Here is a 22,873-nt window from a genome sequence, read left to right as displayed (position 1 = left end):
GATGGACATATTGTGCTGAATTTTTTCAACTCTGGTAAGCAGAAAATATACTTTATTAGTACTATTCCTCTTGGAATATACTCTTGCTGATGGCAGAGCTTGCTTGCATCTATAAGCCAGTAAATCCTGACTGAGAGGGCACAGTCCGTGGCAGAGTCTATAGACAGAGAGCAGGATCAGCAGGTGCCCTGACTGTGCTGGTTACTTCCACCTTCAGCCCTGCATCCTCTGCAGCTGATGGTTCAAACCACCTGGGATTACTGGCTGGGGGACTGTGGACAAGGCAGTGGCTTGGGCTGGAGTCTCCAGGGGGTTTGGCCAGGGAGCAGAGGCTGCTGCAGCAGAGACCAGGGCCCACAGCCACCCGTACCCTGCCCGTGGTGCCTTTCTGCTGGCACCACAAACAGGCATGAACAGGCTTCAGAGAAAGGGGAACTGCTCAGCAAGACGGGCTGAGGAGAGCCCCCTCAGAGTGCTCCAGAGCCCAGGGCTCAGGGCATTCACAAGCGTCCAGAGACACAAGCCTGGGTTCCTCAGGCTGAAGAGGGAATTGGGCATTGGTTAAATTCTGTGGGAAATGGTGCTGTGTTCCCTTCTAGCTGTGCTCAGTAGAACATCTCACTTGGTTCATGAGAAGGAAAGGACACCTCTCTTGTGATTCCCTGCAGGACCCTGGCACTGGCACAGCACAACCTCCCGATGCAAAGATAGGTGAGCTCTACCAGGTGGTGCTGAGGCCAGGAGGTGGCACTGCCATCTCCCACAGACCACCTTTGCCAGAGATTGCAGCAGACTGGAAGCAGTCACAGAGCATGTTCTCACACCCACCTCTCCATTTCAGAGCACAGACCTGTGGCTCAAGCCCACCTTCTGTGCAAGACTCTGCCGTGACGGGGACATGTGTGTTCACTTTCCCTTCCACCCTATCTGCTAAATCTGGCAGCTGGTGTGCAGTCTGCAGACAGTAAAGCTCTCCAGAACTCCTGGGCAAATTTGATGGCCACCATGCAATTGTGCAGAACCAGAAACGGAGGTTGTGGGTGGACAGTGCCCTGGGGCACTGTCTGAAGGGATTTTGTGAACAACAGTTGTGCCCATGTATTGGACGTCAGCACTTCTCATCAATACTGCTAGAGAGTTGCATCACCTGTTTTCTTTTCCCCCCTACTCCTGGTATACTCAGGTCTGGTGCCACAGGAATAGACCACCTTTAATTGCAAAGCAATTAAACCCCAGCCCCAAGCACCGTAGCTATTTGCTGGTGTTGCAGATAGTCCCAGCAGTGTGAATTTATGATGCAGATTTTGCAGGGGGAAGAAAAAAAAAAGGAGCTTTCTAATGATCTTAGATAATTAGGACTTCTTGGGTTTTTATTCCTTATTCTAATGTCAGAGTAGTGTATCAAACACTACACTCCCTGTGATGAAGCCCATCACCTGAATGATCTAGTGCCCTTTGGAGATCAGAAGAGTGGCAGAGATCAAGGTGAATGAGGGGAAATACATGTGAAATACAGGTGAAATGCACCTGTCACCTGGGCCAGCTCCCAGCACTGCCGTGGCTGTGTGTCCCTTCTGCAGGGACTGTGGCTGGAAGATTGAGCTTAAGGACACTTGGAACTCAGCACTGCCCAGCATGCAGCTGCCTGGGAAGGTCCAAATCTTGTAATTGTTGTGTCCTTAGAGGACCTGAGAGGGGTGAAGACCCTCAGGAAGATGACTGCTGCCTTCCTCTCCTAATGACTGGAGAGCAGTACTGAGGGCTGCAATTCTGCAGAAAAATGGAGAGCAAGCTCTGGCTCCAGCTGACTTCCCCATTTGCAGAGGAGAATTGCAGATGTGCAAATGTGTAAATAAAGAACAACACCACAAGGGGACTCGGGGGGGACTCAACCCACAGAGGATGGGATGGGGTTTCCTGGCACTGCCTGCTGCTGGGGAGAATCCAGAACGTTTTGAGGCAGGAGGGCACCTACTCAGGAGCAGCAAGTGAGGAAAGTGATCCTGCCCCTCTACTCAGCCCAGGTGAGGCCACGTCTGGAGTGCTGTGTCCACTTCTGGGCTCCTCAATTTATAATTAAATGCCTCAAGAAAGCCATAGAGCTCCTGAAGTGTACTCCAATAGAGGCTGCAGTGATCATGAAGGGACTGGAGCATCTCTGTTCTGAGGAAAGGCTGAGGGAGCTAGGGCTGTTCAGCCTTGAGAAGAGATGTCTGAGAGGGGACATTATCCCTGTCTGTCTCTGTCTGCAGGGAGGGGTTAGGGGGACAGGGCCAAACTCTTTTCAGTGGTGCCCAGCAACAGGACGTGGACACCAGGCTCAAATTGAAACACAGGAAACCCCATCTGAATATGAGAAGAATTTCTTGACTGTGAGGTTCTCACAGACCTGGAACAGGCTGCCCAGAGAGGTTGTGAAGTCTCCTTCCCTGGAGTTATTCAGACCCTGCCTGGATGCCATCCTGCACAACCTGCTCAGGGTAATCTGCTTCAGCAGGGGTTGGGCCAGGTGATCTCCCAGGGTATTTTCCAACCACAACTCTTCTAGATTCTGTGAGACATTTTACCACATATTTTTTCACATCCGGAATTCTTTAAAACAAGTATAAAGAAGTTAGAAAGTATCAGGAACCATGGTGGGAGGTAGGGGCAGTGGGGATATGGCAGGGGAAGAAAGGAGAACCAGATGCAGGGAGAGGACGAATCATAGAAAACACTTCTGATTCTAGTAAAAGATTAAGAAACTTGAGACAGGGCAGAGTAACAGAGTATTTTTATCTAAAAACTTTCATGCAGAAAAATATTCTAAGATTAGAGATCAGTGACCTGAGACCTCACTGCAGCAAACAATGCTGGATGAAGACATGTAGGTTTGTATGCTATGGAAATGGGATCAAAGAGAGGACCAAGGAGACATGGCAAGTGTCTGGCTGGAACCAAGGCATCAGCAGAACTCCTCTGGTCATAGATAACTGATAATGAAAGGTGGGGTTTGGCTTAGCAATGGTGCCAAACCAATCAGCTTGATTTCTGCTGTCTATTTTTAGGTAAGAAGAAAAGCTGTGGCAGGAAACTGTGCTTCAGACATGCCCATCGACACCATGATGTCTGGAAAGGACAAAGGAGGTGTGGAAGGCAGTGCTGATCCCTACATTTCATGTCACATAGACTCTGAGTTTCGTTACAACCTCTTCACTGTTTTCTACAGCATTATTTTCATTCTGGGCTTTGTTGCCAACTGCTATGTTCTCTGGATTTTCAGCCGTATTTACCCCAGCAAGAAACTCAATGAAATCAAGATATTCATGGTGAACCTGACAGTAGCTGACTTGCTCTTCTTAGTTACTATGCCAATGTGGATTGTTTACTACCACCACCATGGAGACTGGATCATGCCTGAGTTCCTCTGTAATGTGGCTGGCTGTTTATTTTTTGTTAATACCTACTCTTCTGTTGCCTTTCTGATGGTCATCACATACAACCGTTACCAAGCTGTGACTAATCCTATTAAAGCAGCTCAGCTGACCACCCAGAGAAGAGGTATCTACCTATCAGCAGCTATCTGGATCATAATAGTGGGCAGCTCTTTGTATTACCTTTTTGACAATAATACTAATCAGGAGGAGGTCGGCTTCAGGAATTTCACTCGGTGCTTTGAGCGCTATGACACCTCGAGTGGTGTTTCAGCTGTTCTTGCCATTCATGTCATCATCTGCATCCTCTTCTATATAATTTTCCTTTTAATACTAGGTTGGAACATTGTCATTATCAGGACCTTGTTCTCCAAGTCAGAGCACCCACGGAAGAGCACTCACATCAAGCAAAGGGCACTCTGGATGGTGTGCACAGTGCTGGCTGTGTTCATCATAAGCTTTGTGCCCCATCACATCGTGCACCTGCCCTGGACTCTCACTGTTCTGGAGCAGTGGAAGAAGGAAGACTGTCAGCTGCGCCAACAGCTCAACGATGCTCACCAGGTGACTTTGTGCCTCTTGAGTACAAACTGTGTGTTGGACCCGATCATCTACTGCTTCCTCACCAAGAAGTTCCAGAAGCATCTTTCAGAAAACCTGAAAAGCATGAAAGGGAGTCGCAAATGCTCCAGGCAAACAACAGACACGGTGATTGAGGGCATGATTCAGCAAGAGGATGCCATTAGGATCTGTTAGGGCCACTCAGTGTGTTCGATGGCACATGGAGAGGCATAAATCATTCACTCATCTTTTCTCAAGAATCGGCACCAAGGGACACAACAGAAGACCAGCATTTTACATTTTATTTTTCCCATTAGACAGAAGAATGGGTGCTCATTTCTTCTGTCACGTACAATGGGCAGAACTGGAACCTGGCAGCACCTTCTGTCAAGGCTGGTGCTCTCATGGGCACTGAGAACAGCTCAGATGACCTGCTTTAAGGTGAAAGAAGTGTGTCACTGAGCCTCTGCAGTGAGCAGCTAGAAGCTGAGTGTACCAAAATTACCCATTGTGTCAGTCCAGCACAGACAACCATCCCTGCTCCTCTGCCTGCCCTCGCAGCTCTCACAGTGGACCCAGCATCAGCTGTAAGGAACTTCTGAAAGACCTGGAAGAACAGATTGAGCCCTGAGTATCATTGGGTGGCCCTTCTAAGCAGCTTACATGGTCCTGTGAAGAGAGTCTGAGCTAACAAAGGTCTTGAGTGGCTGTAAGGGATGTAGTCCACAGAATTCCTCAACTGCTGTCAAAGAAATCTGCACCTCTGATCCCTTCATCTCTTCTTAGTGACTCACATGGTCTGCTGGGATCCAAACTTGATAGATGTCTGGGAGCAGCTATTATGAATCTTTGCTTGCAGATCTTGGGTCAGTACAGCAGGGAAGCAAAGGAAGAGAAATTTGCAGTGCCTCAGCACATCTCTACCCCTCCCTCCACCAGGTCAGAATTATGGCCAAAGGCAACCATGGTCTGCCCTGGCTTCCTGTGTGAGAGCAGAACTGGCCAGCCAGTGGCCTCATGCACTTAGTTTAGTAATTTCTCACTGAATGCATGTGTCTGCAGACACCCAGTCTTGCTCAGGAGGCTCCAGGTAACAGAGGGCTACTGTCAGCATGGGCATTATGATAAAGAAAAAAACTTAAAATGCTTCCATATCTTTGTACATATTTATTTAAATTAGGGTTACAGCCATTGCATTATGCCTTCCCTAGGCTTTCTAGTTCTGCTGAAAACAATCAAAGCTGATCAGTTCTTGATCTAGAGCAAGCCAAGTGTTAGGTCAGGACACTTGGCAGACAAATAATTTACACACACTCCAACAGCACTGGAGGCCCCTTGCCCAGGGCCGGATGCAGTCCACTGGGGCACAGGGCAAAGTGGTTTTCCGTGGGTGCTGAGTTCTCTTACCAGTCATGAGACACTTGGGGTTCCTTTTCTGACCCAGATTACTCAATCTAGCACAGGAAATTGGGCAGGGAAGGGAACTTACTTGTTTTCACAACAGTTGTTGGTTCCCTAAAAGAGCTAGTCTGTTGATGACGGGAAGAGTGTATCTGACCTGTGATGCCAATTATTCATGTGCAGGACAGCAGCTTTCCCCCACCTGGCTGACAACGGGAGAGATAAACTCAAGTCTTTCCAAAGACAGGACCAATATATGTTCTGCTTTGCCTGTACCCACTGGAGATACAGTCCTTCAGATGTATCCTCTGGCCATTGCGAGGGCCAGCCCTGCACTCCAGGCCCAGGGCCAGAGGAAAGAGTCTGATCACAAGAAGAATGCATCTCCCTCCTAATCCTGGGCTCTGTTCCAGTAATGGCCACCCACAACACTTGCCAGTATCTCATGCTCCTAAGACATGTTCAGAGATGCACCCTGAGTCTGCAGTCACAGCACGCAGGAAGGGAGCAATTTCTGCAACTTAAAAGCCTAAATCTGGCTTGCTAGAGAAATCTGCCTCTGTTCTGTGGGCATATTCTGGAGGACGAGCTCTTGCAGCTGGCAGACAGGGGGACCTGCTTTCCCCCCTTGGCTCCCAGCAACAGTGGAATTCTCATTTCACAGACCCTAAAGCCCTGATAGATGGAGTTTGGCAACTCTTGGAGGAAACTGAAAGGATTTTTACATGGAAAGCTGGCAGATGCATGATCATCTCCTGATTCTTGGAAAGCTTGCAATAGCTTACAGTTTAGTTCTTTACCATGGGTACATAACTTTATACATAAGGCTTTATTCCACAGCAAGCACTGTGGGCTTAGGGAACAAACATAAACTTGCATCTGAGGAAATGGATAAGCAGAGGGGAAAGCCCCGAAGCCACTTCAGGAGATGTTATGCTAACTAGTCAGTAAAAATGCATTTCTAAAAAAACAGACTAAGCTGCTACTTCTGTTCCTGGAAATACTTTCTTGCTCTTACTGCAATGTGGCATTACTCTACTTTACCTTGCAATGAAATGGATCCTCAAAAGTTCTTTTAAATAAAATGTGTTCCTCAAGTTTGCCCTTTAAGTTTTTCCACCTTCTTATCTTTCTATATTTATACTTGAGGGAAAGCCTTGGTGCCACACCAGAACTGCTTCAACGTGTCTCTTTTTTTATTTTTTTTAACCATCACATGAACTCTTGGGAGGGGTGAAATTAAAGGCTTAGCAAGGTTCTACCGGCTAAAAGGGCAGGGGAAGAAATTATTTCAGATAGGAAACAACAACTGAAAAATCTGCTAGAGCTCTCCAAAACCCTTTGAACTCTCTGACCTGCATATGGGAAATTTATATGGACCAATTGTGTGGCTGTGATGTGACAAACCATTTTAATGTATTGATTTTGCAGGGCCAGGCTGTGGTAGTGGAGGAGGTCAGGAGTGGGGAGGGTTGCAGGGGTGGCTCCTGTGGGAAGCTGTCAGAAGCTTCCCCCGTATACAATGAAACCAAAGCCATTAGGCTCCAGGGCGGAGATGAGCCCATCAGTGATGGTGACAACACCTTTGCGATAACATAATAAAAAAGGAAAAACAGTTACTGCATAGGAACAAGTAGCAGCCAAAGAAAAGGGGAGCGAGAATATGTGAGAAACATCCCTGCAGAGCCCAGCGTCGGTGGGGAAGGAGGGCAGGACCTGCTCCAGGTGCTGGGACTGAGATTCCTCTGCAGCCCGTGGAGGGCAGCGAGTGCAGAAATGCCCCTGCAGCCCCTGGAGGAGCCCAAGCTGGAGCAATGCCCGAGAAGCTGCGACCGCGTGGGAAGCCCGTGATGGAGCAGGGTCCTGTGAGGACCTGCGGAGAGAGAAGCCCGTGATGGAGCAGGGTCCTGGCAGGACCCGCAGTGGAGCTGCCTGCTCCTGAAATACTGACCCCGCGGGAAACAGCCCATGCTGGAGCGGGGAAAACTCTGAGGGGTCCATCCCTTGAGGGACGGAGAGAGCCCCTATGATCCCCTATTACCCGCCCCTGCAATGCTGGGAGCAGCAGCGAGAGAATCGGGAACGCAGCCGAGTCTCACAAGCAGGGAGGGGTGGGGGATTAAGATGTGGGTTTATTTCTCATTACCCTACTCTGACTTCTCTCGCAATAAATTAAAGGGATTCCCCCAGCCGGGTCACGTCTGCCGTACCGGTGCTGGCTCCGAGATCTCTCCTGCCGTTCTCTCGCCCCACCAGCCCCTCATTCTGTATTCTCTGCCCGGCTGAGGAGGGCGGTGATGGAGCGGCTTTGGCGGCACCCAGCCGGGCTGGCCGGGCCCCTTCTATTGAAATACCCGCCGGGAGAGCGAGCGGAGAGGCGGCCCCAGGAAGGTGACACTGCCGAGACCGCAGCGACGGCTCCCACACGGCCCCGGCCCCTCAGCCCCTCGGTCCCCGCGGGCCCCCTCGGCTCCGCCCGGGCCGTGACGCCACTGCCGGCGCCGCGCTCTGTTCCGGCGGCGGGCGGGGAGCGCGGGCGCCGCTGCCATGTCCGCTGCGGGCCCCGGGCCCGGCTCCGGAGCCGCCTCTCGGTAAGAACCCGCTCGGGCCCTGCCCGCGGAGCATCCCCGCAGCCCCCGGTGCTGTTCACAGGCTTGGGCTGGGACCTGCGGGCCGGGGCTGCGAGGCCGCGGGCGGTGAGGCCGACGCGTGTGCTCAGCGTGTGCTTCTGCCCCTGCCTGCCCGGAGCGCGGGCCCGAGGGGCCGCGGCAGGACCGGGGCCTCGGGGCTGGACCCTGTCTCGCCGCTCCCGAGCCCGGCGAGGTGTGCCCGGCTGTCCCGGCTTCTTCGCTGCTGGTGGTGCGCGGAAGAGCTGGGGGAAAGGCGGGAGGGGTAGGGGGGCACTGCCCGGCTCCCTGGGCTCGCCCAGGCAGTGAGGAGCGGCCAGAGGGAGCCTGGACTCAGAGCCGGGCCCTAGACGTGCCCAGGGCTCGGTAGATGGCTGCCGGAGGGACCGCGGCTCCCGGGGCCGGGCGCGGGCCGTGCGGGCTTCCCCAGGGCACAGTTCAGCACACTGGCATCGTTCTCGAGTGGCTTTAGCTGCTGGTGCGATCTGATAGGATGCTTGGGCCTCACAAGCGAGGTTGGGATCCATATCAGCTCTGCCGGATGACCCTGGTTCTGGGAATGCTGTGCAGAGTTGCTGGAGCTTTATGTACAGCCAGCTCCAGCACAGAGTGCCTTGTTGGTTTGGTTGCTGTGGTGCATGGTGTGGCTGAATGGTTTCCAGACTAGAGCTAGTCCTTGATGGAATGTAGCTGTAGCCATTCTGATGGAGCATCAAACAAAGACTTATGGTGGGGTTTGCTTTCAGAATGGAGCTAGCTCTGCTTCTGTGATACACTTAATATGTAATGCAGTAACCTCCAACTGGTAGTTAGCGGGCAACATACTGATTAGGATTATGGTAATCATAAAAGTCTTATGTGCCCCTTGTTTGGTTTCCTTCAGTTTTGTCTGTTGTGGATCATCTTAAACTCCGGAAGCTGAATAAGGTATGTTTAGTTGAGAATCACAATTCATGTGCCTCAAGTCAGTGGTTTCGTAATAAGTTACTTTTTAAAATGCATGAACATGGTGGCTTTCTCAGTCTGCAAACCTACAGGCATGTTGGGCTGAACCTACTAGTTTGAGAGATTTTCCTTGTCACCTCATAGTGCAATCCCTCTTACTTGTGGAGTTCTGCTGTCCAGCTTTTGCCACAGAAGCAGTGATCTGCTGGTGCATTCTCCCTGCTCTGTTTGAAATGTTGCTGGGCTTGAGGTCCTGCAGTTTCCAAGCTGCTGCAATACCTGCAGTATTTGCCTGCAGCTTTTGTCTCCCCCTCAGCTCTTTCCTCAGCATCAGCAGCAATTATGGCTCCTGGGGAACTGTGTATTGTTGGGTTGTGCAACACATCCGATTGAAAAATTGTTGCTTTTCAAATAATCTGTTTGAAAAACTGTCACAGATGTTTGTAATAGCTGTAGGAATTCTCAAGTAATTGACGTCTTTAGAAGTATTTATAACTTCTCAAAACTTTGCACTGGAAATACCCAGATGTTGAATGAATTTTGAGTTGAGTATGTCAGAAGACACTATAGGTGGATTTCCATGTGTTGTGTGAATGAGTTGGAGCCCCTCTACCGTAGTTGAATGTACCATTTCCTAACTTATGTGTACCAAAAGGTGGCTATAGATGGCTAAAAATAAAACTTGATAAAATACACTGCAATACTTTAATTGAACTTAAAGTCAGGCAAGTAGTGTGTTCCTGTGTGCAAGCCATGCTACACACAAAGTACTCAGGGCATAAAGCAGATAGTATGTCACTGGGACATGAGTAGCTCCATGCTTGTACTCAGTTACCAGAAGTAGGGTTATTTTTTTCTCCTCTTGGCAAGTCTCTGCTCTTTCTCCCTGAAATTGCTTTTAGAAAATGGATGTTTGATAAAACTTTTACTGGGTCTGCAAAACCCTGTGATTGGAAAATGAGCTGCCAGGATGGAGAGGTGTGAAAACTTTTAAGCCTGAAATAGAACTGTGTCAGGACTTAACCACTGGTGTTTTATATATGTTCTTGCACCAAGCAATATCTACAGACCCCATCTCCAGACAGTGGCATGGCATGGTATAGGTTATATGTCGAGGAAGGTATTTTTCAGCTTTTTCTTGCTTTGTCTTACCCTTAATTGATTTTCTTTATTTCATCCGAATTTGTCTAGAATTTTTTTACTTTGTTTGGTTAAAGGGCTGCAAACAAGCATCTCTTCATCAATATTCTCTGGTGGCCCCTCTCCAGCACTGATTCTGGGATAATTTGTGCAGATGCCATGACTGGAGGCACTCCAGTACCTGAGGGAGTAATTTCAAACCCTTTCTTTCTTCTTGCAGCTGCCTCCAGAGCCTCAGTGAAGGTGATATTGCAAGGGCACAGATCTCCTCCTCATCCCTTACTCAACATGATGTTTAGGAGAGTGCTGTGACACAGCAGGGCACAGCAGCCTCTTAAGGGTATGGTATCATTGTGATTCACACCAATCACTGCCCTGTCTTTTCCAGGTTGTCACCCATCAGTTCTATAGCTGAACAAGCTAACTAGAAAACAAGCCTTGTATTTAGAAAAACAATATCATATTGTGATGGAGCTGACTGGGGACTCTTTTAATCTCTTAAATAGACTTTTATTTGGGTTAAGGGTATGTCCAGCCTAATCTCAGAGGTGATGGAACAATTCAGTAGCAGATGGGTCTCTCCTCAGTTAAGACTTGACCTGAAGAGTATTCTTGCATCCCAGGAGCTTCCTGCTGTGTCTTGAAATGTTTGTTGGTTGTGTTTGAATACTGACAGTGCTGTTTCTTTGAGTCACCAGCTGGAATATCACATAAAGCTTGTGGCAGCTTTAAACCTTGGCTGATGGTTCCTATTTCTATACAGAATGCACTATTATGTGTAATTCCATTTCTGGATTTTGCAACTCAGTCTCATAATAGTGGCTTTTCTGTGACGCTTTTTTTGCCCTGTTCTTTTTGAGACAGCTTAAGAAATTCTTCCTTAAATAGTAGTGTCTTATGATGATCAGGGTAGAAAAACCAATATTCAGGACAAGATGATTATTAATTATTCAGAACAGAAGAGAATGTAGCTGCTGTTTTCAAAACCACATGGAGGTGTTTTGAGTAGAAAAACAGTGATACTGGTTTTCTGTACTTCAGATTTCCTCATGCTGTTCTTTTGGTAAAGGTATAGTTATTCTTATCTACCTGTTGGGGAAAATACTGCCACAGAAAACAATGCTGTTGGTTCAGGACTTTGAAATTTCACATGCAAGTCTGGTCCCATTTGCAGGATATATCTGGTCCTTTGTTCCCTGCCTTTATAATAGGTCTTGAAATTTCAAAGCTGTTGTCTTGATTATTCTGTGTATTTTAAATCCCCATTTCCTGTCCATCCAGAACTTTTGGGGTATAGGAAGGGGAGCTGGCCTTTCTAGAAAGTGTGATTCAGAGTTAACTGGGGCACTTCTATTCTTCATTAGCTTGGCTGGTATTCTGAAGAACTACAAAGACATTTACATCTCATTTACAAAGAGATTTAATTCTTATTCTACTCTTTTTTCCCCCCTCTTCTATCCAGTAGTTAGCTCACATGTCAAGTGTCCTGGTATGTTGATGTTTGTGGATATGAGCAAAAATTAATTCTTCTGGTTTAAAAAACTAAAAGAAGCTACAAAATACTTAGTCTTGCCTGACCTGAGGAAAGCCAGAAAGTCCCCATGAGTCAATGATATCACTGCCAGTGGCATTTTACAAGATAGCAAAAGTAGTTACAGTAATTCTGTAAATTACTAGTCTGTATGTTAGCTATCCAGCACCTAAATAATTTAACTTTCTGCTGAATAAAAACAGTGCCAACTTGTCATTTTTCTCTAATGAATAGAATTAATTTTTTTTGTGGCTGCAGTTGCAAAAACCCAAATATAACAGGTCTTTACTGAAAGTGTAGTTCTCACTGAACAACTTGCAGAGTGCAGTGTTATGTCATGCAGTTTCTTTTTCCAGTGAGGGAGGTAAAAACTGGACTAAAAAAAGCAGACTAGGCCTAAGCCAGAGACGACAGCCCTTTGGGTAAGGTCTTGGTACTGATGGATTTTGGAGCTGAAAGCCACCAGGAAATGCTGTGGGCTCTCCTTTCACAAAGGTGACCTGGTACATATGTAAGTGAGAAGACACAAATTCCCTGGGCTGTCCTTCAGCCTGAAAATGTGTGTCAACCTCTGGTTCTGCCCTAACTTCAGTCCTGTTTCTCCCTCTTCCAGAGCCCCCTGGGATCAGGCCTATGGTGACAGGTGATAGAGCTGCCAGGCCCCAAGAGCTGTGGAAATGAGTTGTGCTCTGCTCCTCAGCTGTCCCAGGTGTCAAAACTGGTTGTAACTTAATGGAGTTTTGGGTTAAACTTGGTTACCACTGTGGCAGTTTGCATTGTGTGACACCTCTCAGCTGCTGTCAGCTGAAATGGAAGTGCATGATCTTATCACTGGCCACAGACTAATTACACTAATTAGTGTAATTACTAATTACAAAAACTAATTGCAGATGTGTTAGTAAAGCAATGACTAGGTCATTCAGCTGCAGGCATGCACTTGAGATTGTCTGTGGTCATCGGGCACTCCAGGACTTGCAGCACTGGTTTTACTGGGATTTGCTTGTTATCCAGTTAGCAATTGATTCTCAGCGCCAAGATCTGAAGAAAATACATTTATAGCAATGAAGATACCTTCATGATCTTGTTCATTTCCTCCTGGAAGCTGCACTTCAGCAGTTTTGGTGAAGTCATCACAGGTACCTGGTCTTTGCTTGACCTCCCAGATTCTTCCTTTTTGAGCTTCGGCAGACGTTGTCTGTGCAGCCAAACTGTTCTCCCCATGCATTTACTAATTTTCTTGCCTCTTGGGGTTCACTGGGCTCTTGTGCTTGGGGAGCTGTCCTTGATGATCAGACTTTGCCTCTTCAGGCTCCCCCATAGCACTATGCAGAGCAGATCAGCCTTCTGAACAACCTAAGCTGGCTGTTTGTTACTTGTCATCTTCACTTCTCCTGGGACCATGAACTGAGTACAGTTGAGTACTGAAAGAGTTTCTCTAATATAAGTATAGGTGCATTTCATGGTAGCCTCTGGTACTAGCTATGTGATTATTTTGATCTGTGTGAGTCAAATATTTTATTAAAAATGAAATTTAGAACTACATAATGTCAATAAATCCTTTCTGTGGTTAATGTGATGCAGATTTGCTTTTTGACTGAGATTCAGTCTTTTGTTCAGGAAATGTCCTAATATTTTGGAATATGTCAGAAGTGGCTTTTAGGAATTAAAGGCAGAATGTCCTGCTGTTGGGAAGTTTGTTTTTAAAACCATGGAAGTCAAGCAGCATTCTTTTTCTGTCTAGGGCTGCAGCTCTAGAAGTGTGTTACCTGTTTATTAATTCCCAGGAACACAAAAATATATATGGGCTGAGAGATTTTAGGTACCACACCCTGTGTGATCTTCAGGGGAACATCTGTGTGGCCTCACTGCAAGTAATATCCTCAGGAAGAGAGGAGGGAATCAATTCTTGTACTTGGCTGATGTTTCTGTATATCACTGTGCTTTGGTTTTGTCACTGAAAGGTAGCAGCAGTTCTGTGTTCTTGTGGCCTGTGAGTGATGCATGCTGGCTCTGTCTAGCAGGAATTGCTGCATGATTTCTGGGCTCAGTGGGAGTTGTTTTTCTTGAGGATGAAGTTGTTCTTTCCAGATCTTCTGTTAGTGAAAACGGTTCTTTTCCGCATTAAGATTTTTCCCTGCTGTGTTTCAAAATTGAATTGAAAAAGTATTGCATAAGAACTGGCAAAACAAGCATGTGTCATCAGTTAAGCAGAGTGAGCTGCAGACAGTCAGAGCACTGATAGCTCTTCAAGGATCTAAAAATCAGGGGGAATTTCCTGTCAGTGGAACAGGCTTTGCTTAGTAGAAAACTACATTTGTATTTCCATGTTTGATTTCTGTTATTTTCTCACTGTGTTTATTTCTTGTTTTATTTCTCACAGCACTTTTTTTTTCCATTTTAAGGTTATGAAATTTTAATCAAACCATGATTTTTCTGTCCTACAAGACAGCATTTGGAGGCTTGTCTTGACCATCCATACGTTCAGAAATAGGGCATACAAAATGCTTTCCTTGTAACTTTTACAGAGTTTGATTCTAAAATTTCCTGGTTGATAAGGGAGGGAAGAAGGAGCATGGAGAGAGAGCAGGGAATCATCCAGCAGCACTCATTGCAAAGATTCATTCTTCTGGTTGTCACAATATTTTGCAGATACCTGTGTGTGTTGTACTTAGGGACGTATGGGTGTGTGTGGAGGATGAGAGAAGTCAGTAGTGGAGAATCAGTGTTCACCTCTGCTGGGTTGTTCAAGACAGAATCAGCAGGCTGGTGTGTAGCCCAGCTTTCATTCATAAACTTGAGTTCCTTTTCAGTTGCTTCACAAGAAGGAAACTAGGAGGAAGCTACTTAAAAAGGAGATGGATTTAATGAGAGAAGCCCTGAAGGATGGTGTCTTGAAGATGGATTTTAGAGGGCATTCTCAAGATTTGTTTTGAAGAGCAAGGCTGTTGAGGAGTCATTAATATTAGAAAATAGGACTTGGGACAGAGGAAAGACAGCGTGAAGTTAGAAATCCCACTTCCTTTTCCTTCTTATTTCTGCTGATTTTCAAACACTGGATTAAACTGGGTGCTTAATCAAGCTATTTCAAAACAAAATGGGAGATTCTTGTAAACTTTAGAGAATTCCTGTTTTTGCTAAATCCTCAGGAGAGATCCTGTAGGAGCAGTCAGCAGGTTGGATGTGCTGCCTTGGCATACTCAGAACACTGATCTGCCTGTGTTGAATAATATGTTGGAAATATTTCATCAGCTTGGCAGGTGAAATACTATCATGGTTGGATATAGGAATGCTGAGATACAGGGAAGAACAAAATATGTCCACGTGCTTGCTTACACCCTATTGTGGAGGAGCACAGGCCATTGCCAGTGAAAGGGATGACTGGGAGCATATTTTGCCTGAAGATTAAAACCTAAGTCAAACCTTCAAGAATAAAAAGCACTCAACAGCTGTGTAGTGCATAGTAATGTCAATATGTGTCTCTTCTACTTTTGTTCTTATTTGGGTATTTTAATTAAATCTAAAAAAAGAAAGGGGGGGGGGGTAGATCTGCCATGGTGCACTGTGCCAAGTTCTGCTCCTCTCTGTCAGAAGCTGATTGTCATGTGGTGAGTGGTGTGGAGTGAAAACATTGTGAGGAAAAGCTCTGCTCTAGCTGGGTGATGTCTTGGGTTGCTTTGGCTCTATTCTCTGATCCTCTGTGTGTGTAATGCAGCAGCATGGGGCACATTGTCATGAAATGCCCCACCAGAAAATATGGGAAGACTATACTGTTCTGCTTCCTAATTCATGTATTTTTGTTGCTGTTCATTGTAAGGTGGTAGTCCTTGAATAACTAAGGAGTGAAAATAACTGGCTAGGTTATTTGGGTTAACTTGCACAAAACATTACAGCCATTGCTGTAAAAGACAATAAAAAAGCATTTCTATAAGTACATGCTACACCACTTAGACAAGTCTCTGGGGCCAGACAGGATCCAGTCAAGGGCACTGAAGGAGCTGGCAGGGGTGCTCACTGAGCCACTCTCCATAATTTCCCAGTTTTCCTGGCTAACCAGGAAGGTCCCACTTGACTGGATGTTTTCAAATGTAATGTCCATCTAGAAGGAGGGTCAGAAAATGGATCTGGGGACTACAGCCTGACCTTAATGGAGTGGAAGGTTGTAGAACAGACCACCTTCCATGCCATCATATGGCACATACAGGACAATCAGGGGTCAGTCCCAGCCGACATGTTTAGGAGAGGCAGATCCTCTCCTGATCAACCTGATCTCCTTCCACAACAGGGTGACTTGCATCATGGATAGGGGAAGGGGTGGATGCATCTACCTGAACCTTAGTAAACCCTTTGACACCATTTCTCCTGGAGAATCTGGCTGCTCAGGGCTTGGGCAGGTATATTCTTCGCTGGGTTTAAAACTAACTGGATGGCTGGGCCCAGAGAGTGAAGGGGAATGGAACTACATCCCTGTGGGGCCAGGCACTGGTGGAGTTCCCCAGGGTTCAGTACTGGGACCAGTCCTGCTTAATATCTTTATTCCCTTGCCCAGAACATTCATAGAGTGCATCCCAAGCACAACAATCCCATGGAACACTCCAGGCTGGGGGGAAATCAGAAAAGTACTTTACTACAGTACTGGTATTGAAGGGCTGGAGCATGTCCAGAGGAGGGAACAGAGTTGGGGAAGGGGCTGAAGCACAAGTCTGATGAGAGCAGCTGGAGAAGCTGGTGTGGCTCAGCCTGGAGAAGAAAGGCTTGGGAGGATCTTCCTGCTCTCCACACCTCCCTGACAGGAGGGTGGAGCCAGGTGGGGTCAGGCTCTGCTCCCAGGGGACAAGGGACAGGATGAGAGAAAATGGCCTTAAGCTGTGCCAGGGAAGGTTTAGAGTGGATGTTAGGGAAAACTTCTTCCCTGGAAGGGCTGTCCAGCCCTGGCAAAGGCTGCCCTGGGCAGAGGTGGAGTCACCATCCTTTAAGGGATTTAAAGGACAAGGCCCTTGGGGACATGGGTTAGTGGTGGCCTTGGCAGTGCTGGGTATTGGTTGAACCTAATGATCTTGGAGGTCTTTTCGAAAATAAATGATCCTGTGATTTTATTCCAACTCTGTTTAATAGATGCAATTTCATTACCCCAATCAAAGCTTTGTTCTTAGGGAAATAGTGACTGCTTTAAAGTAATATAAAACCATTTTTTTCCTAACCAATATAATTACTGCATATTGGTTTTATCACAGTATCCTGACTTTAATTATTTGCAGCTTGAGAGAGCTGTTTCTTGCATGAAATTTTATATTCAAAACCAAGGCAGATGGGCTTGAAAAGCATAAGCTGAAAGTAAATAGCAGTCTATCCAGGTGCTGCTCATAGCAGGCCGCTTTCAGAAATTCTATCCAGGATATCTAGTTTGAGAAAGCCTGACCAAGCTAGACTTTGTATTTTAGGATTTTTAAAACAGGATTTAGTGCAAGAAACTGGCGATCACTTGCCAGGGCTTTTAATGGTGAATTATTGGCATCAAGATGATGTGCAGAGCAGAAGGCAGCTGCTGAGAGTGATTCTGCAGCCCATTCCTCTGCTGTGATGCTTTCTGGTTTGAAGTTTAGATAATGTGACTCCTTAAATTGAGTGAACAAAATAAAATTACATACAAATCCAGTTCTTAGTATTTTGCTTTGCTGGTGCTCCATGCAAGGTGGAATTAAACAGGATGGTTATGACAAACAAATCTAGATCAAATAAAACCTGGTGTTTAGTTCACATATTACAGAATAGTTTTCATGAGGTAATTAACAAAAATCATCCCATAAAGGAAAAAAGTGTGGTACTTTGCTGATTTCCAGAAGCACAACAGTGGACTAATTTTTCTGGATATTTCTTTCATTGGAGCAGCTCATTTAATGGCTTCTTGAACACTTGCTTCCATTTTGTGCTGTTTTTCTCGTTCACAAACCCATTGGCCCCCAGGAGCATTCCCATCACCTGAATCTCTGATACCTCTGCTGTTGTGTTCACTTAGGGTTTAAAAATGTTCTGTAATAATGTGTGATAACCTTACCTGAAGTGCAGTTAGCTTGAGTTTTACCCAAGTTAAAATCTAATTTTGAGTTTTGATATGTGAAAAAACCACAACACAATTAAAAAAAAACACCAAAAAACCCCAACAAAAACCAGTGTTGTGTATTTTCAGTTTTTAAAAATCATCTTTGTTGCTAGTGTGGCTTGTGTGTTGCTAGTGCTGGCTCAGTGTGCTTCTCTGAGGCAGCCCAGGCTGAGCAAGTGCAAGGTGCTGGGTTTGTTTTTAATTTTTTAGTTTGTTTTTCAAGCTCTGGATGGTTCAGACCTCTCAAGCTGGGTAAGGAGGTGTCCAACAGCACCAGGAGGGGCTCAGGACCCTAGGACATGTACCCACCAAGGGCTGGGGCTGGCTGAGGGCAGCTGGGGATTAACTGTGGTGGAGAGGGCTCTTAGGGATATGAGCAGGGCAGGAGCAGCTGCTCCCTGGATCATCTTCTGGTGGCTTCAGCCTTGGAGCTGACAGCAGCTTCATTCAGCCTCTCAGTGCAGGAGGAGAGCAGCAGGGAGAGGTTCCTGTCGTGCCAGGATACAAGGACTTCTTGTGCCCAGCCCCAAGGAGACATGTACCTGCTCTGTGTGAGAACCTGGTGCTTGGGTGGGTGATTCAGGTGGAAAGGGTGTTGTGTATTTGTTGCCGTTGTGTCTCTGCTTCATCAAAGTGAGACATCAAGTAGATGTTAAAATTATGATTTCATTTATCGTCGTTGTGGTTGAAAAAGGACATCCTGCTGCTCTGCTTGTGTGTTTTTCCTGACCCCTCATCCTGCTGCGTCCCCTGGAGCAGGGCTGTGCCGGGCCAGAGCTGACCTTTCTGACATCATCTTAGCAGAAAGACTGTGCTTGGGTCTCTCTGGTTTTTCTTTCTTTTCCCTTGGCAGATCTTACATCCAGACTGCTGTCCAACTGCGCGAGCCTCTGGTGGCCATGAAGGAGGGAGTGTCAGGCAGGAGTGGGGTGTGGGAGGTCAGGAGAGGCAGGAGCTCTCCCTTCTCCCACACCACTGTAAGCTGCTGCTCCTGCTGCTGTGGCCTTGCCTGGGGGAGGATGCCCTCAGCCCTTGCTCCCAGGTGTGTTGAGTGCCTCCATTTCACCCAGACACTCCCTGCTGCTTGGTCTGTGGAACCACAAAGGGGGGCACACCTCGAGTGTGAGGTGTCCTCTGCCTGTGCTGCTGTTTATGGAGGTACAGGGAAGGCACAGATTCACTTGGAATTCTCACTTCCCTGGGAGAAGGCATGAAGCCACCAGAGGTCAGGTTCTGTCCATCTGCTTTGGTTCAATCATCTGCTTCCAGGTGCTACAAGGTGCCCATCATATTTGGAAAGAGTGTTTTCTTCATGCTCATAACATATTCCAGTGGGACTCTGCGAATCTTTTTGTCTTTGTAATTATTTACATCTTTCTCAAAACCAAAATTAAAGAACTAGTCACAGGTTTTAAGCATAGCATGGCATGGGAGGTTACTGCTGTATGGATCAGTGGAATGTAAAATATTTTTCCATACTGAAGAGTTTAGTTTGGGATTCTTCTGTGAAATTACACAACAAAACAGTGTTAAATACCAAAAGTGAAGGACAAGGGACAGGACCTCTTGGTATGAATTTCAAGTCTTCTTGCTGTCAGCCGTTTTTATAATTTGTGAGTGGCAGAGTTTCTATTTACTCCTAATTTTTCTGTTATTTTACAAAAATAAATTACATCTATATTTAAAATAAAACTAATTGAAACTGGTGAAGAAAAAGCTGAAAAGGTGACAGTAAGTGCTTTATGTTGTGGACTTGTGTGTTGTGAATAGGGTTGTCTCCAAAGAACCTGAATTATGGAAGAGACTAATTGTGAATTCAGTTGACTTAGAGTTCGGGCAGTAACGCTAAGTAGCTTTGATTAAGGGTGGCAGCCTGAAAAAACCCTCAAACCATAAATAAAATTTTATCCTGGTGCATACAATACACCCTGGTAGGTAAGACCTGTCCTCAAATGAGGGAGAAACCTTTTGTGTTTTCCTGGTTAATATGGACTTATTCCAGGCTGCATAGCATCCCTGTGAGTGGCATGTGGGACCGTGCTGCAGGTGGGCTGCACGTGCAGGTAGGTTAAGTAGGTCTGGCAGGAGTCAGGGAGGGGACAGACAGACATGTGGTTTTCAGGACGCCAGAAAGTTGTTTCTGTAAGTTCAGTCAGTCACTCTGTGTGGGGATAATCCCATGATTTGAAGGTGCCTGAATGCTCCCAACAGGGTGGGTAAGCAGAGGGTCCTAGAGGAGGGAGTGGTGTGTAAAATTGCCCTTTAGTTTTCCAGACACTTAGAGCTCAACTTTTGTGCCTGTGGAGGCAGGAATGGGTTGTACCTCAGCACAGAAAGTCGCTGGATTTGATTGCTCCAACCCACTCAGTCTTTTTCAGCGTTTCTTCTAATTTCTGCAATCCCTGCAGTTTTCTGTGTGGATGTGTGGCAGGGCAGACTCTGCTGCCTGGAGGAGGAGGCAGTGCAGGAAAAGCTTCTCTGAAGAGGTTGGGGTTGGTTTTAATAATGTGGCTCCAAAACGAGGTGGAGGAAGAACAAAAGCACAGGTCATACTGCTCATGCACATCAGCTGGGCAGAGGGGGAAGCCAGGAGGACACAGGCAAATTGCAAAAGTTCATCGGGTTGTGAAAATATTCTGCAAATTTTCTTTTTTGTGAGTTCAAGCCCCTGGAAGGCAGCAGCTTTTTGATGTATACAAGATCTCTCTGGTAAATGCTTCCAAAATCAAAATTGTTTTATAATATTTAATTAGACTTCGCTTTTTGAAAGGTGCAGTTGAAATAATGAACTTGCTTTGTGAATCTGGTGGGGAACAGTGCTGTGTGTAAATGCATTTAGGTGTACAGTCTTGTCCTGATTTTTTTTTTGATTGTTACATAAATGTTCTAAATTAAAACAGGTTAGATTGAATCATGCTGTTTACTGACCTAGTAGACCAGACTTGATCATTTAAAGTGTCTTTAAAATCATGGTGCACGTGTCTGATTAGTGTGTTAGCTTCTGCAGTCAGTGTGGTCCAAGTAAATGATGTAGAAATGTGCCATGTGCATGAAAAATCTGCATCTTCAAAGCTTAAAGCTAAATCCCTTGTTTATGAAATCTTTCCATATATGGATTTTGTATTTTATTTGGGAGATGGCCACACGAGTTTTGTGGGAGGAGAATGTAACAATTAATATTCTCTGATAGCCTACATGATAAGCCCCCCAAAAGTACATAAAGCTATGAACACCTTTCTTTAACAGGGCTTGAAGACTGCTGAGGAACACCCGATTTGAATCATTTAAGCATTAAAATAGTAATACCCATGGAAGAGCCACAAGACTTACCCGAACAACCAGTAAGTACATTTAAAAAACGCTGAAAATGAAAATATAAAACAAATTAGCAGTCTCACAACTTCAGTATACAGTTATTTTAACTAATATTGGAAAAGAAGTCGTATACTTAGTATATTTATCCAGAGGACAAAAAGCATTTTGTTGTTCATAAAATGTGCTGTACATTTAATTTACTATAATTGTACAGGCAGTAGTAAGAAAGGAATAGTTATGTGTACTTGAACTCTTATGATGTTTCTATGCAAAATGATTACCTGTTATGCTCAGAAAATCAGACTTATTTTATGCCTGTGGCAGAGATAGTAAAATTCACTATTTTAGGGACAGAATCAGCATACTGATTATTACAGAGTGTATGGTCTTTAATTCTTCTTATGCCTGGGATTTTGAAAAGATCCCGTGATTCATTGTTTCCACAAGTGGAAGGCATTTTTTAATAACTAATGTAACCGTATGTTGGGGTGGGGAAGCATGTTTGAAGGTTAAAGTTGGTACATGTATGTGAAGTATTTGTGATATCAATAATAACTGTAATATCAATATCGATATAATATCAATAATAACTGATATTAACACAGCACGGAAGTGTTGGGGAGAGAATTATCAATACAGTATGAGATTAATAAAATTGTGGATCTAAAACACAGCAGCATAGGAATTAAGCAGAAATGTTTGTTTTAATGTTCTGTTCCCAAAATAAACCTGGTATAAACTCAAGAAGAAACTGCCAAGTTACAATAGGAGTGATGCTTGTGATCTTGAGACCATCACTCCTACAATAGGAGTGATGCTTGTGATCAAATGCACACAGAAACAGAATAATGTGCTTGAGGGCAATTTTGGATGTGTTGTAATTCAAAAGATCTTGATGCCTTTTTAATGTGAGAATTTAACATTCTTTAGTTAAACTAGTTAGAAAGTACGCTGTAATGTCATTTATGCAGTTTTATGACTTAGGAACAAAGTCAGATTAAGTAAAAATGTAAACTTGAAATTATTCAGAACCTGGCTTGCCACAACCTGCAAATGATGGGCCTGAGTAATATCCACAAAATGTGAAACTAAGCATCAAAACTATATAGTTTGTACACCAGCTGTTTGAGGAGTTTAAAAATGAATTGCCTGTACTAAAAAAGGAACTATCTCTAAATCCATCTTTACATAATGAAAACTGTCTTAATTCTTCAGTGCATGAGAGATAGGGTTCAGCTAATTTTCAGGGCCCTGTCTGTTGATTCTGCTGTAATTTTCAGCTAAAGATTTTCTTGGTAATTTCTTTTAAGTACCTGATACCAGTCAGTCAGTCTGTGACAATATGAGACTAGATGGATAATGAATGAGTGAGGTAGTATTTTGGGTATAATGGCATGTTCTTGCAGGAGAAACTCACCCTGCATCCTACTGAGGATTTCACAGTAATATTTGTAGCCTGCAGAAACGGAATTTGTGTTCAAGCCAGTGCTGTGTTGTAGTACCTTGTACAGGAACAAGATCCAGCTGGCACCTACAAAATGAGAAAAAGTGCTGTATTGATTTTATTCAAGAGTCAAAACTCCTAATTTATTATAGAAAAAACATTCATGTTCCTATCTTTATGCAACATTAAAATATAAGGTGGGAAGAGCAAAGTTTGTTTGCTGTAGTACTGAATCTGTGCAGAATAGCATTTTCTTAAAATTTATGACTGTCTTATTCAATTTCCACAAAATTATCCTTATCAGCCATTTTTGTGGCTGTATATCTCAGCACCTGTTGCTAACATAACTAACATGACAATTCTGCTATACAAGATCCAGTGTTAGCCCTTGTTTTCTAA

The 22,873-nt window shown here is 45.3% G+C and overlaps 2 protein-coding genes across 6 annotated transcripts in view; both read left to right on the top strand.

Moving 5' to 3' along the window:
- The first annotated feature begins 4 nt into the window (after positions 1 to 4).
- Positions 5 to 20,974, top strand: PTAFR (platelet activating factor receptor). 4 transcript variants are annotated; one of them, XR_009933969.1, is made up of 3 exons: positions 911 to 2,024; positions 3,048 to 4,840; positions 20,962 to 20,974. XR_009933969.1 is itself a non-coding variant. In XM_062509076.1 (3 exons), exons 2-3 carry the CDS (start codon positions 3,087 to 3,089, stop codon positions 4,167 to 4,169), a joined length of 873 nt encoding a protein of 290 aa, XP_062365060.1. In that variant the 5' UTR covers positions 911 to 2,024; positions 3,048 to 3,086; the 3' UTR covers positions 4,170 to 6,472. The 4 variants fall into 4 exon arrangements, 3 of the variants coding, with proteins under 3 accessions (XP_062365059.1, XP_062365060.1, XP_062365058.1); XM_062509076.1 differs by lacking the exon at positions 20,962 to 20,974 and having other exon boundaries at positions 3,048 to 3,540; positions 3,751 to 6,472; XM_062509075.1 differs by lacking the exons at positions 911 to 2,024; positions 20,962 to 20,974 and adding an exon at positions 5 to 34 and having other exon boundaries at positions 3,048 to 6,472.
- Positions 20,975 to 20,982: 8 nt separating this feature from the next.
- The window catches only part of EYA3 (EYA transcriptional coactivator and phosphatase 3), a 30,734-nt gene continuing 28,843 nt past the window's right edge, over positions 20,983 to 22,873 (top strand). For both annotated transcript variants that reach the window (XM_062509072.1, XM_062509071.1), the window contains exon 1: positions 20,983 to 21,056. In XM_062509072.1, coding sequence (XP_062365056.1) covers positions 21,024 to 21,056 — 33 coding nt within the window. In that variant the 5' untranslated portion in view covers positions 20,983 to 21,023. The remainder of the gene's footprint in view (positions 21,057 to 22,873) is intronic.

The sequence above is a fragment of the Cinclus cinclus genome, chromosome 26 (genome assembly GCF_963662255.1).
Source record: "Cinclus cinclus chromosome 26, bCinCin1.1, whole genome shotgun sequence".
Taxonomy (NCBI): Eukaryota; Metazoa; Chordata; class Aves; order Passeriformes; family Cinclidae; genus Cinclus; species Cinclus cinclus.
This window is presented reverse-complemented; position numbering and strand designations above follow the sequence as displayed.

Excerpts from the sequence above, each read along its gene's own strand:
- PTAFR (XM_062509075.1), top strand. The coding sequence starts at position 3,087 with ATGCCCATCGACACCATGATGTCTGGAAAGGACAAAGGAGGTGTGGAA.